We start from the raw sequence: 15635 nt of genomic DNA, 5'->3' as shown, positions 1-15635 counted from the left end.
AAAAAATTTTGAGTTGTTTGACATACATGCAAAGTCTTCAATCAAGAAAACAAAATTATACTATATATAGATATAGGTAAAACATCCTTAAAGTTTTGTCAGAGTTAAAGTCAGATAAAATTATAAAGTTTGTAATTTACCCTTAATCAGCGATGCCTGCACCATAAAGCTGACCTTCCTCTGCAGTATGAGCCTCCTGTGATAGCAATCGACTTTGTCTACGGCGAATTCGGTAACGGGATGTATATCTGTCCCGCGGAGCGGCCTGACTAGTTTCGTTCGAACAGCTATAACTTAGTCAATAATTCATTAATATCAACTTTGTTCTAGGCTTAAAATATTTGCAGAGGATGTACCTTCCAAAATATGTACAAAACAAAAAATCGATTTTTTGAAGTTGAGAAACGGATATGACCCCTTAAGGAGCTATGCATCCGAAAAGTCAGATCTCCGGTAAAATGTTTTGAACAAATAAAATTTATTTTTTCTTGCATGTTCTGACAATTTACAATAATAGCTGTTCAAATTGCCTGCCCTGTACCTCATTACATTGTTGACACCTTCGCAGCATTGATTGTCCAACTCTGTCGAGTATGGCAGGGTTGTTTCGGATTTGTTGAAACGCAGCATTTATTCGGTCAATCAGTTCCGCTCTGTTGTCAACTGGGGTGCACGATACTCTTAACATACCCCCACAGAAAATAATCAAGGGGCGTTAAATCGGGTGATCGCGGTGGCAACGCAATAGGTCCCGCTCTTCCTATCCAATGTTCCCCGAATTTGGCGGTTAAATGTGCGCGCACATCAATGCTGAAGTGTGGTGGGGCTCCATCATGCTGGAACCACATGTTCCTGCGCATAGCAAGCGGTACATCTTCGAGCAGTTCCGGAAGTGTGTTCTGCAGGAACTGTAGATAGTCTGCTCCATTTAAACGTGGTGGCAAAATAACAGGTTCTATCAGATGATTACCAATAATTCCAGCCCATATGTTGACGGAAAACTGTTGTTGGTGAGCTCTAACAAAAATCATATGTGGGTTCTCATAGTCCCAAATGTGACTATCCCTGTTGTTAAAGTATCCGGTCCGCGTGAAGCAGGACTCGTCTGTGAACAAGACGTGCGTGGGAAAGGCAGCATCAGTGATACTTTATGAAGAAACCACTGTACAAATTGCATACGAGGTGCAAAGTCGTTCGGTCCTAGTGCCTGCACCTTCTGGAGGTGGTACACATGTAGATCGTACTCATGCAATACTCTCAAAACTGACATGCGACTTGTGCCCATATCGTGCGCCACAGCACGCGTGCTAGCTGAAGGTTCATTGCTGAATCTCTCGATCACATTGTCTTCAAAATCAGATGTCCTCACATCACGCCTTCCCCGTCTCTCGAAGGCGTTGATGAATTTGAGGAAAGGTACTGTGGTGTGGATGTCTTCTGTTAGGAAACCGCTGCTCGTAGATGCGACGAGCTTCTCTTCCATTTCCCCTAGCCTCACCGTAACACATTATCATGTTAGTCAGCTCAGCGATCGTAGTTCATGCTTGATTGATTGATAACAAACTCACAGAACAACAACAAACCTACGACGTAGGTTAGGTTAGGTTAGGTTGAAGGTACAGAAAGGCTAGTAGTAATACTATGTCGGTTCTAAGCCTGGAGCTTCAAGGGGGGAGCGGGGCGGGGGGGGGGGGTATTCAAGGGGCGAGGGGGCTAACGTCACGCGGGGAGGGGGACTTTTGGTGCGTCAGGGCCAAGGTGTTCTAAGGAGAGGGGGGTGTCACCTACGTACTGTACTGCAGGACTGCGTTCCGATTCCCCACCCGGGTGCACTCCCTCTTTTTCTATCTCACTCTTCTGAGAGTTAATTAAATTAAATTTTATTTGTGCAAAACATTTTACCGGAGATCTGACTATTCGGATGCATAGCTCCTTAAGGACGCGTCAGCCACCATATGTTCCTTAACAAAAAATGATCCCCTCTGTGTGACCTATCATTCCTCAAAGTTTGTCGGTGAGGTCCTGGGACACCCTGTATATTAAGATTATTTTATTATAATATGATTGCATTATTCTTATGTATGCATCATCAAGAGACACGGTAGTGTCTCGCGCCAAGTACACGTGCAGCGCGAGACACTACTGTGTATATTTACGCGAATACGAGAATTTTTAGTATGTTCTTTATATAAAATTTTCTTGTACGGTTGCAATTTCTGACGTAAGAGTGCACTAGCGAGATTAAGAGAGTGAGCGAGCGAGATAGCGCGCATCGGCGCATTGTTTCTTTTCCACGCGGTCGATGTTATATTTTGCAGCAAATTTGATAACTGATGATAATTCGTTTTAGTGGCATGTACATACAAGTGTTTTGTAAATTTTGTAAAAGGATTATCCTTTAGTGTTTTGAGATTCGTGAATTGAGTGTACATACATGTTGTGGCAGAAAATATAAGGGTTAGTAAAAATAAGAAAAATTCGGACCACTTGAAATCAGCGCTAAAAAGCTTCAAATTCAAAGTAACATATCTTTGTGAAAAATGATCGCAGAGTAATGTTTAAAAAAGCGTTCTAAAGCTTGAATCCTCAGCTTTCGAATGCTTCAAGGTTCGTTTCTCTGCGAAGATTTTATTACAAACGGCGCTAATTTAAAGTGGACCTTGCAAAATTGAAGAATAAACTTCAACTTTCATAGCGTGCACACGGAAAACGAAATATATATATATATATATATATATATATATATATAATTTACTAGCTTGATACCCCGTGCTTCGCTACGGTATGCGAAGGATTCTATAATTCACCTCCGAATCTAGATTTGTTCCTTTAAGGGTTGATTAGGGCAAAATCCTGAATTATGTTTTTAAGCATTTGTATGGGTAACCTTTATGAGCAAAAACCAAGTCAGTATCTCATCGGGCCTAAGAGATATTGAGAAATCCGTGAAAACACATTTTACCCCTTTTCACCCCGTTAAAGATCGAATTTCTAAAAATCCCTTCTTAGTGGTTGCTTACGTCATGGAAGGAATATACTCCCCGAATTTCACGTTTCTAGGTTTAGGGGATTGGACCGGGCGTTGATGAGTCAGTCGGGACATTTGATTATATACGGGAATTTCGTTTTAAATGAAACAGTCGATTATCTCATCAACCGATGATTTTATTAAAAAATGTTTCGGACGAAAGTTGCATGGTTTGGAGGGGGACATATGACGAAAATATGGACTTGACCTTGAATGACCTTTTCAAGGCTAGGTCAATGTGATCAATGTTTTCTTAAACAGAACCCCCTCTAAAGTAGTATATCATTTGAAAGGTCATAAAATAAGAAAAATTTTGGCGCAAACCAGAGGTCGATACGTTGACCCGTTCGAGAGTTATTTAGGGTCAAAAAATTGGCTTTTTCGAAATTTGACCCTAAATAACTCCCGAACGGATCAACGTATTGACCTTTGGTTTGCACCAAAAATTTCTTTTTTTATGTCCTTTTAAACGATATATACAATATAGGGAGTTCCATTTAAAATTTTTGAGTTGGAGTTCTCTGGGGTACTGAAAAATTTTTAATTGAGCCTTCTATATTGTAGTATATTGTTTGAAAGGACATTAAAAAAAATTTTTTTTGACGAAAAAATTAGAAGCAAACGCCGGCCCACTTTCAAGGCTTAAAAAATTTGATATCTGACACAGTATTTTTGAGAATTTTTCCAGATTTTTAAATTGTGGCCATTGATATGTCGGTTTAAAAAATTGGAACTAAATCAATTTTATTAAAAAAATCTAAAAAAAATCTGAGTGCATTTTAGAATTGGAACAATAACAAAAAATCGCCGACCAAATCATTGAGGTCGAGGGTCAAACCCAGGTCGATTTGGCATGGAATGCCCCATATACACAAAAATTAATATAAGGCTGTCAAAGATCTAAGCTTGGACAGTATGGCATTTGATTCTAATTTGATTGTATATTGTAACGGTCTCATTTCTCTTATTATTATTTATTCACGTCGCCTGAGCAAGACGTTTCAAACTATTGTTAACCGGTTATTGCGATAAATATTACCATATGCCTCGGTAGTCGAATTGGTATGACACCCTTCACGGAATGAGGGAGGTTCCAGGTTCGAATCCTGGCTGAGATAATATTTTTCGCAATAAATTCTTTACAGTTTTTAAATAATTAAATCGAGTCGATTTAATTCCAGGGAAAGAAGGGTTTTAATTTCAACAATAAACTGTGTTTCAAGTCCGACAAAAAATCGGCGCGCAGTTAAATAAGTTGGAAAAATACGTGGGTAGTCTGAAAAGTTTTGAGCCTAACATCGACTTAAAAGGAGACATGTTGAAAAATAAAACCGTTTTTTGACCGAAAAAAAACTTATTTGAGGTTCAAAACTTTTCAGACTACCCTCGTATATGTATATATATATATGTAACGGTGTTTCTTAAAGACCGCGCACTAACTACATAGCGTTATTCCTTATCAAAAATTGAGTCGAAAAGTCCCGAATCACTTTTTTCTATAATGCTTAACCAAGCTGTAATTATTGAGTAAAGTCAATCCAATCAGCGCCATCCTTTAGCCGGGCGCATGTCAGTGAGCCACGCGCCTGATAGTGTGCGTGAGCGCTCCGCCGCTACGGCGCGCGACGCGGCGGCGCGCGGCCCGGCCGCGGCGGTGCTGCGCTTCGCGCGCGTCACGTAGAATATTCTTACGCATCGTAATAATAGAAATAATTTTTTCTTGCACTAAGAATTACATGTTACTTCTGTCAGAAGTACCTTCTTACAGAAAATTTCGATAACAAATAGAACTCTCGCCAAGACATAACCATCTTCAACACATGAAGATTTAAACAAATACAAAAAAATTAACTGTATTTTACAAAAATTATTTTCTAAACAATCTGTTTTGTTAGATATCTCTACGTTAATTAAAATTAAATTTTGAAACATAGCACTTATTCAATCTTTCTACGCGATTCACCTAGTTACTCAAAAGTAATAAATTTTTTAAGAGAAATTTACACTATAACAATTAGAGATATTTAAATAATCTTATGCTTAAAGGAAAATACGTAAAGCGTATTAAAAAATAAAGAAAGATTTCTTCCTTTATGAGAAAACGATTTATCTTAAGTTAAGAATAACGCTTTTTAGATGTACAATTTGAAACTTAAGGCAAATGAGAGCAAAACGCCGATTTTATAGCGAATAATAAATCGCTCATTTGCTGCAACAATGACAAAACTCAAAAATCGCCCTTTTTGAGTTATTCGTACAAAAAAAAAGGTTGTTACATGTACTTGTTCGAGAGCACGCGGTAGCGCGAGGTGATAGAACGACCACAAAAAAGACAGCAAGTCCAGAAATACAAGAAAATAAAGCAAAGTCTATTTAAAGTCTAAAAGTATGTACAATTATTTACAGAATGGTATAGTGCCGTGAGTGATAGCGCGTACAGAATCTATCACAGCGAAAAGCAGAGAAGTTAGCTGCACAAGCTAATTCGGTGTCGAGAGCGGATTGCGAGTTGTGTTTAAGCGGTTTGCACGAGCGGTGATTCTAAGCGGGTGAACTTCGGTAAAGAGAGGGCCCTCGGCACAGCGGCGAACCTTTTATTATCTCCGAGACGAAGCTCTCTCCGAGCTAATCACCAATAACTTTATCGCATTTGAAAAACATAGAAGGTTGTTAAAGGACTCAAGTGCGTGATTGGTAGCCACAGGCCGCTCGCAGAAACGTACGCGCCTGCCATGCGCGGAGCTCGGATTTCGGGAGGGTGATTGGCCATCGGCGGCCCACGTCATCGCACCTACGTCACAATTTTCGTTCGGCGATCCGAAGAGATCGTTGCTTGTTTGCGATCACGATGTTTACAGCATGGATTTTTTGCTTGTTTGTGCGAACTGTTAGCTTGACTTTGTTATTAACGAAAGCGAATGTTCCGGAATGCGAGAAAGGAAAAGATCCATGCTATAACTTGACAATAATACGACTTCTTTAATGCAAAATTTCAATCGAAAACTTTATTGAAAGCGTGCTTGCGCTGACATGCAACCGAAAGCGATTTCTTTGTGATACGGATTATCACGATCTCAAACATACTATTCACAGTTAAATCGACGATGCTTAAGTTTCACGAACTCACCCGAGAGAACAGTTGTGTCGCTATTGTGCCATATCATTTAGTGAATTATGTAGGTTGCAATACTGTCTTATCTCAGTCAATCTCAGTTGTCATTTTGTCGTTGTCGTATTACATTGCTTTTTACTTAATTTTAAAATATGACTTTATTTATGACCTTAGACCAAATTGCTTTGTTTTATAGATTGCTTGATAAGGATCCGAACCAAGGATCGAAACGTCGTAGCGTTTGTGTATTTATATATTTGCCAATTGAGTCGTAATAAAACTCCTTATCATTGTTAATCAATATTGGCGCAACACTCTATCATTTTTGGTTTAAAACATGTCTCCTGAAAAATCACAATTTTTGAGTTATGTCATTGTTGCAGCAAATGGGCGAATAAATAATAATACATTTAATAATTTAAAACAAAATACGGATAAAGTTCCGAAAAGCCCATACCTCCGATCGTTCTGAAATTTTGTATACTATTATATTTTGATATGCTAATTATGAATATGTCAATGAAAATTGGCGCAAAGGTCATTTTCTAGGTAAAAATTAAAAAAATTATTTTTTGCATATTTTTTAATTATCTAAATAAATATACATTTTAGAACAAAAAGTTTTAAATAAAAATTGTACATCTCTTAAAAACGCAACTTTTATATTCTATACGCTATTACTGTAAAAGCAGTATTTAACGAGAAAAATGCACACACAATTGAAGTATTATTTAAAAATTCATATTAACTTTCCACGCATTTTCTAGTCTCGTTTAAGTACAATGCGTGGAATTTATCCTCTGACTATCCTGACTATATTAAATTGTAGATGTTATGCATACACACACACACACACACACACACACACACACACACACACACACACACACACACACACACACAAACGAGGCGGTGCGAGGGGGGGCCTTCGCCCCCCCCCGCACCCCCCCGTGGTTGAAAGCGTGGAACTCGCTTTACAACTTAAAGTACATCTGAATTGTAAAGCGAAATTATAAAGCACATGCATGGAAAGGGGGGTGCAGGGGAGCAAAATCCCCTCACCCACGCATGTACTTAAACAAGCTTGTAAAGCGCGTCATGAACCCATATTCAACTCCTCACAGATATAAAACGCGTTTATTCAGGTATTTCTGAATAATATAAAACAAAATAATTTCTTGTTATCTCGTTTTTTCTTACATTATATTTTTCTCGTTAAATACTGCTTTTACAGTAATAGCATATAGAATATAAAAGTTGCGTTTTTAAGAGATGTACAATTTTTGTTTAAAACTTTTTGTTCTAAAATGTATATTTATTTAGATAATTAAAAAATATGCAAAAAATAATTTTTTTAATTTTTACCTAGAAAATGACCTTTGCGCCAATTTTCATTGACATATTCATAATTAGCATATCAAAATATAATAGTATACAAAATTTCAGAACGATCGGAGGTATGGGCTTTTCGGAACTACAGCCCAAAATACAATTCAAATGTATCGTATTTCGGTCTTAGTTTAGACCTTCTTCAGTATAATATTTCGCAATTATCTTAAGTCTAATCGTCAACAACACATAAATAAAAATAAAATGTAGTCATATTCGTAAATCATAGGTCGGCAGTGTAGTTGTTAGAAAAGGTTGAACATAAAGCAAATTACGTGACTAACTGCTGCCTTTTAAATAAAATGGGATTACAAAGTTAGCTGCAATTCGTATAAGTTTTTTCATAAATCAGCAATTCAATTTATTTCTCGATTAACTGGCGCGATATATACAAGAATGCACAACGTTTCGGCTCTATATTCGAGCCCTTTTCAAGTGCGAATTGAAACAGGAACAGCGAAAAAGAAAAACAATATAAATAAATCGAGACAATATTAAGTTAACGACGTTATTAAATATTGAGCAATACCTATCATCTATTGACTCGTCACATAATTAGTACAGATTCCTGAGTTCATGAGCATGTTCCCGCATGGTCCTAAAGGTCAGCTGTGGACCAATCTTAATTTGTAGCAACAATGATATATGAGGAGAGAAAGCGACGATCAAGAAAAACTTACGAATCTCATAATAGGATTTCGCGTATGACTAGTTCTTCGTTGCGACATGTTACATGTATGCGAGTACTTGGGAGACTGAGCGGACAACGAAAGAAACAAGGTGTCCCGAGGTAGAAACATAAACAGTTAAACTGACATGATGACACTGTCGTATATCGTATTTAAATTCTCGGTATCTTTTTTTAAATTGATCGTGTTCTTATTTTTCTTTATAGCAATAGATTGCGACAATTAGAAAATAGAAGGGACTTGAGTACCAATTCCGAACGCGACAGCACGTTTGATGTACGCAGATGTGTGGTGATCCCTTATGTGAAGGGCTTAAGCGCGGGCATACGGGGTACTCTTGAGAGAGTCCGCTGTGACGTGGTATATAAGATGCCGAAAAAACTCAGTGCTGTCATCAGGAGGGGCAAGGACAGATTAGCGACTAACAGGGAAACTAATGTGGTTTACAAAATTGATTGTGAGAATTGCGACGCGTCTTACATTGGGCAGACGAAGAGACATCTCGAGACAAGAGTGAAAGAACATTTCAGCGATATTAAAAAACATGACAGCAATTTCTCTGTCGTAAGCAAGCACCGGATACAGAATGACCACAATTTTAAGTGGTCAGATCCGAAAATATTACACAAAGAACCTCACTTGAAAATGAGAGAGATCGCTGAAATGTTCTTTATAAAGAAAAATAAGAACACGATCAATTTAAAAAAAGATACCGAGAATTTAAATACGATATACGACAGTGTCATCATGTCAGTTTAACTGTTTATGTTTCTACCTCGGGACACCTTGTTTCTTTCGTTGTCCGCTCAGTCTCCCAAGTACTCGCATACATGTAACATGTCGCAACGAAGAACTAGTCATACGCGAAATCCTATTATGAGATTCGTAAGTTTTTCTTGATCGTCGCTTTCTCTCCTCATATATCATTGTTGCTACAAATTAAGATTGGTCCACAGCTGACCTTTAGGGCCATGCGGGAACATGCTCATGAACTCAGGAATCTGTACTAATTATGTGACGAGTCAATAGATGATAGGTATTGCTCAATATTTAATAACGTCGTTAACTTAATATTGTCTCGATTTATTTATATTGTTTTTCTTTTTCGCTGTTCCTGTTTCAGTTCGCACTTGAAAAGGGCTCGAATATAGAGCCAAAACGTTGTGCATTCTTGTATATATCGCGCCAGTTAATCGAGAAATAAATTGAATTGCTGATTTTATTCACTGGCGGACGAAATTATTATTGATATTTTTTCATAAAGATGTAAAATTTACTTACCAGACGGTCAATCTCGTGATAATCTACTGTGTCTGGTTTCAGTAACGAAACAATACTTATGAGTTAACATCAACGCACGGACTGAAGGCCTAGACTCAAGCACAAGGTGAAATAAACTAATAAATAAAAAATCTTTCTAATGTAAATTTTTCTATTGTGTCGAGAGACTTCCACACAATTGACATCTGTAGTCTGTTCTATTTATTTTTATTTATTTACTAGTGTTATTTTATTGTACATAATATGTATTATATTATAATGTTTCATGATATTTGTCTGTACTCATTTCACCTTGCGCTTGAGTCTAGGCCTTCACAGGCCGTGCGCTGATCTTAACTTATAAGCATTGTTTCGTTACTAAAACCAGATATGGTAGATTATCACGAGATTGACTGTCTGGTAAGTGAATTTTACGTTTTCATGAAAAAACTTATACGAATTGCAACCAATTTTGTAATCTCATTTTATTTAAAAGGCCGCAGTTAGTCGCGTGATTTATCTTATGTTCAACCTTTTCTAACAACTACGCCACCGACCTATGTTTTACGAATATGACTACATTTCATTTTTATTTATGCGTTGTTGACGATTAGACTTAAGATAATTGCGAAATATTACACTGAAGAAGGTCTAAACTAAGATCGAAACATTTGTATTGTATTTTTGTTTTAAGTTATTAAATGTGTTATTATTTATTATTTGCTATAAGATCGACATTTTGCTCTCATCTGTCAAGTTTCAAAAAGATTTATTCTCTTTGTATACGATTGAATATGAGAGAATGAAAATTTTCCGTTTAATATTTTACAAATTAGAAGAAGGTAGGGAAATGTTTTTTTATTTTTGCGAATGAGAACTTTCCTAACGTTTTGAAATATTAGTAGTCCTGAAAAGGACTGTGTTGCAGTGAACTGCTAGCTCTGAAAAGAGCCGCTATTTAGTCCTGAAAAGGACTGTTATAAGTTAGCCCTAAAAAGGACTGTTAGCCCTAGAATTGTTAGTCCTAAAAAGGACTTGTTAAATGAGGTTTTCAAAATGAGCCCCGTGAGCCTCGATGCATGCTTCCGCACGAAGAATTAAATTTTCTCGTACGCGTCGAAGCATCGGTGCATCGACAGTTTGGACAGCTACTTGCATTCTTGCGATGACTTCTTCGAGTGAAGCGGGCTCTGTTGCGTATACAATTTTCTTCAAATGACCCCAAAGAAAAAAATCCAACGGTGTCAGATCGGGTGAACTGTTAACAATCAATATGAAAAATATTGAAGCATTTTCTTCCACAGCCTTCTTCCTCTCTTATCTTTCTAAATTAAAACCTTCTCATACCGTGCAGGCCATCTGATTGTTCCATATTGAGCTATCCAACGACCGGGAAAACGTTCATTTAAAAAATTGGTAACAGCTCGGTACGCATGCGGTGGTGCCCCGTGCCCCTTGCTGGAAATACATAACTCTTCTTTGCAGGAGAGGAATCTCTTCCAGAAGATATAGTAGCCGTTGCATTATAAAATCCGCGTAACTTCTTCCCTATAAAAGAAACATCTTTAGTACTTATCGATACACATTGCAAATAGATCAGGAGATTTTTAAAATTTTTACCGTCAAAATATCTGATAGAAAAGTAGGACCGATAACTCTATCACTCAAGATGCCTGCCCAGTAGTTTAGCTTCCATCTATGTTGAAAGCTATGCACGCGGGTTACGTATGGGTTAATAACGTCATAATAATGCTCATTATGACAGTTAAACATACCCGTGCGCGTAAATAATGATTCGTCGGTCCACATAATATTTGCCAGAAAATTTTCGTCGGCTTCATTATTACGTAGAAGCCAACGACAGAAATTTTCCCTAGCACGGTGATCTCTCACATGTAATTCTTGTACTTTTGTACGATGAAACGGGTGTAACAATTCTCTTTTCAATACCCTATGAACAGTTACGTGACCAACATTTAATTCGCGGCCTATTATACGTGTGCTAGTCGTAGGATCCTCCTCAACCGTTTCTGAAATTTTCTCTTCTATTTCGAGCGTTCTTATTCGATTTATGTCGAACGTCAACGAGTTTCGGCATCGAGCAATTACTATTTCGAATCCTCTAATCTAATCATACAAAAGTTTAGTTTTTTGATCGGAATACATGCGATTTGGATACTGTCCGCATACTATCTTTCCGCACACGCACTTGAACAATTTATTTCATCGAAAATTGAATATATATCGCCATATTCGTTATTACTATACCAACAGATTCTTCATGCCTCGAATTTTTTACGAGATAAAACACGAAATAATAAAATACAAGATAAAACACGATATAAAACAAATGCAACTCGATTTATCGTAACACCATTTTTTCGTGGCATCATCTAATGCCCGTTCTAGACTGGAGGATGATCCTACTCTCGGCTCATCCGACTACGGTCATCCGTCTACACTGCACAATTTTAAGTTGTTTAGGTTGGTACGATTGAGAGCTAACTTCAGTATGATTGTTACCCGTCTACACTACTAGGATGAGCCGAGAGTAGGATCAAGTAGGATCATTCTCCGGTCTAGAAGTCTAGATAAAGCATGGCATAATTAATAACCTACAAAACAGTTTTTGGATTTATCATGGATATGTTACAAATTAATCTACTGCAAAACTCATCAATAATATCAATAATATTAGCAATAAAAAATGCTGCAAAACAAAGACAAAAACTTTTTTTAATGGAACAAAAGGTAATCGAAAATAGAATTAGAGCAAGAAAATTAATTGCAGCACGAATATTAAGAAATAAGCGACGACGAATGTTTCTGAGATCATGTTGGATTCATCCTGAACTAGCATTAGATGTTATTGGAAAATATTGGGAAGAGCAAGTTCCTCTCTATACAGGTAATATTTATAATAGCTAATTAAATTAAATTTAATACATTTTAAATTTACAACTTAATGAGTGCAACCGTTATTACAGATAAACGCTTTTATAAGAAATTGCGAATGTCAAGAAATTCATTTAATAAGCTGTGTGAGGATTTGCATTCTTACCTTTTCAAGATGGACACACAACTTAGAACAGTAATTTCTGTATCCAAACGTATTGCTATAGCATTAACAATTTTAAAAGGTCGAAGTGATTTTTGGACTGTAGCAGACCTTTTCCATGTGGGCAGAAGCACCGTGCCATACATATTGTATGAATTTTGTGATGCAGTAATTATGCATTACAGTCATCTTATGAAATTTCCTTCAACAGAAGAGGAAAGGGCAGAAATTGCCACAGGTTTTTGGAATCAATGGCAATTTTATAATTGTTTTGGGGCTATGGATGGTACTCACATACCAATATTGTGTCCAAAAGCTTCTGCACAAGACTATTATAATTACAAATCATTTTACTCCATAAACGTCTTAGCAATAGTGGATTACAAATATCGTTTTACGTAAGATTTTCAAAATATTTCTGAGAAAATATATTTAGTTAAAACTAGTAAGTAATAACTTTTATTTTATAGATATGCAGTTATTGGAGCTCCAGGAAGATGCAATGATGCTTCTATTCTTCGTCGAAGTACATTGTTTAAAAAATGTGATAATAATGGTAAAAATCCAAAAATAAAAACAAAATTTCATTTAATCTCTGATGCTGCATTTCCTCTTCTGAATTGGATAATGAAGCCATATAGAATCACCAATAACATGCCAATATTACAACAAAACTTCAACTACAGATTAAGTAGAGCTAGAATGACTATTGAAAATGCCTTTGGTCGTATAAAAAGTAGATGGAGAATTCTTACATCAAGACCCGACATTACTTTAAATAATCTAAAAAAAATTATAAAAGTTTGCATGATATTACACAATTTTTGTGAGGATGTTAATGAAGATCCAACAGTTTTTCTAACAGAATGTACCGAAGAGGAAATATTGCAGTCAGATGAAAATGAATTATCAGAGGAAAATTGCGAAAACGATAGTATTTCAGAAAAAATAAAAAGAATAAAATTATCCCAACAATTGTTTCATGATGGCCTATCAATGAAGACACATATTGCAAAAAACACAGAATTCTTGAAAATTACTTGTAAAAATAATAATATATACAATATATTATTTGTATATAATATATATATATATATATATATATATATATATATATTCACGCCAAACCGCATATATAACATCGTGTTATTTTTACACAAAGACAAAACGATACCTGTGTCGACTTGTGTCGCTTGCTGGAAAGCTCCCATAAGTGAATCTCGCGTTTTATGTAAAATTTTGTAAAAAACCGGTAATCTAACCTATACTACGTTTACGCGAGCGTTACTCAATTCTGTAGTAACTTACGAACGATACGATAATTCCTCTGCATAAACGGGAGATTTTATAGTAACTACGATGATATCGTTCGTATAAGTTACTATATATACAGAAGTAATACTCACGTAAACGTAAACTATTATAATTCCTGTCACATGCACTTATTGTTAGTCGCGTAAAAGAGTCACGGTGCGGTCTCGCTTCGCGTCGTATAATAATAGGATAGGATAATTACATGTAAATAAAACAATTACCTTGAATCAGAAAAAATATTAATCATCGCGTCGCGTAAAGAGTCACGGTCGGTATCGCTCCGCGCGTACTTGACGCGAGACACTACCGTGTTAGGTTAACTGACTGTGACAGCGCGCTGAACGCACTGTCTGCACTGCGCGCAGTACACACACGTGACACACGTATACATATGTACATATCGATACATATCGAAACTGGCGATACTAGCACCGCCAGTGTCGGAAAAGTGATACATAAGGGAACGGTACCAATACCCGAACATGTACTTATATCCGAACACCTTTATTATTTATAAGTATAACGCGAATTAAAATCAAAGATAAAAGTATTTTTTCTTGTAGTTTGAAACTTCAGTTATAATATCCAAACGTTTATTTTCATAAATTTATATTTTTTTAAAGGTATCCAGACACAGATACGTGTTCAGGTATTGGTACATTTCCTATGCTTAAGTGTTCGGGTATTGGTACCGTTCCCTTATATCGAAACTGGCGATACTAGCACCGCCAGTGTCGAAAAAGTGAAAGTTATATTCCTCTGATATATATATGTATATATTGAGATTGAGAGACGTCGACGTATCTTGATATAAAATTTTCACATTTCGACTTTGCGTCGCAATATCTCCGCTCGTAGGGCACGTAGCGGAAAAATGAAAAAAACGTACCCCCCCCCCCCAAATCGACCCCAAGCTATCGATCAAGCCTATTTAGAACTTGATCTGTTCACTCGTTATCGAGATCTCAACATCTCGAGTACTCGCAAATCGTCGCGTCGCGTAAAAGAGTCACGGTCGGTCTCGCTCCGCGTGTACTTGGCGCGAGACACTACCGTGTCTCTTGATATATATATATATATATATATATATATATATATTAGGGCGACCCAAAAAAAAACGATTATTTTTTTTTTCAAGTCTCCTATGAAAATATGTTAGTTTATCATGTTTTAAGAGCCCCCTCCAAAGGACAACTCAAAAAAAAATTTTTAAAGGGTCGCTCAAAATTTTTTAAAATTTCCAAAATTGTCAAAAATTGATTTTTTTTTTTTTATATAATTTTTCTCGTGATTTCATTTCTTTCTACATGAAAAATCATGAAGATCCTAAAAATTTCAAGTCAAAATTTTAATATTTAAAGGTCGCTCCAAATTTTTTTAAGTTTTCAAGTCGAGTACTTTATATCTTTTCGAGCTACTTCTGAACATGAATATTAACGAACGTAATATTTTTCTTCTTGAATTTGACATGCTAAAGAATGGAATTAAAGCACGAGAAACAAAAAAAAATTTAATGAACAATTTTCACTATTTTAGTATAATTGTAAAAAAATCATAATTTTTTAAATTATGTAAATTAATTTATTTTACTTAATTTACATAATTTAAAAAATTATGATTTTTTTACAATTATACTAAAATAGTGAAAATTGTTCATTAAATTTTTTTTTTGTTTCTCGTGCTTTAATTCCATTCTTTAGCATGTCAAATTCAAGAAGAAAAATATTAAGTTCGTTAATATTCATGTTCAGAAGTAGCTCGAAAAGATATAAAGTACTCGACTTG

The 15635-nt window shown here is 36.1% G+C and overlaps 1 protein-coding gene across 2 annotated transcripts in view; it reads left to right on the top strand.

Annotated features, from left to right (window-relative positions):
* The window catches only part of LOC139779979 (uncharacterized), a 247240-nt gene that overhangs the window by 63791 nt on the left and 167814 nt on the right, over nucleotides 1-15635 (top strand). The window contains exons 3-5 of one of the 2 annotated variants that reach the window (XM_071718519.1): nucleotides 12270-12386; nucleotides 12466-12934; nucleotides 13007-13092. The exons of the other annotated variant lie outside the window; for it this stretch is intronic. Coding sequence (XP_071574620.1) covers nucleotides 12270-12386; nucleotides 12466-12934; nucleotides 13007-13092 — 672 coding nt within the window. The remainder of the gene's footprint in view (nucleotides 1-12269; nucleotides 12387-12465; nucleotides 12935-13006; nucleotides 13093-15635) is intronic. 2 annotated transcript variants of the gene reach the window in all.

Source organism: Temnothorax nylanderi, unplaced genomic scaffold (assembly GCF_030848795.1).
Source record: "Temnothorax nylanderi isolate EJ_2023f unplaced genomic scaffold, tnyl_v1.0 TNYL_tig0253_pilon, whole genome shotgun sequence".
Classification (NCBI taxonomy): Eukaryota; Metazoa; Arthropoda; class Insecta; order Hymenoptera; family Formicidae; genus Temnothorax; species Temnothorax nylanderi.
This window is presented reverse-complemented; position numbering and strand designations above follow the sequence as displayed.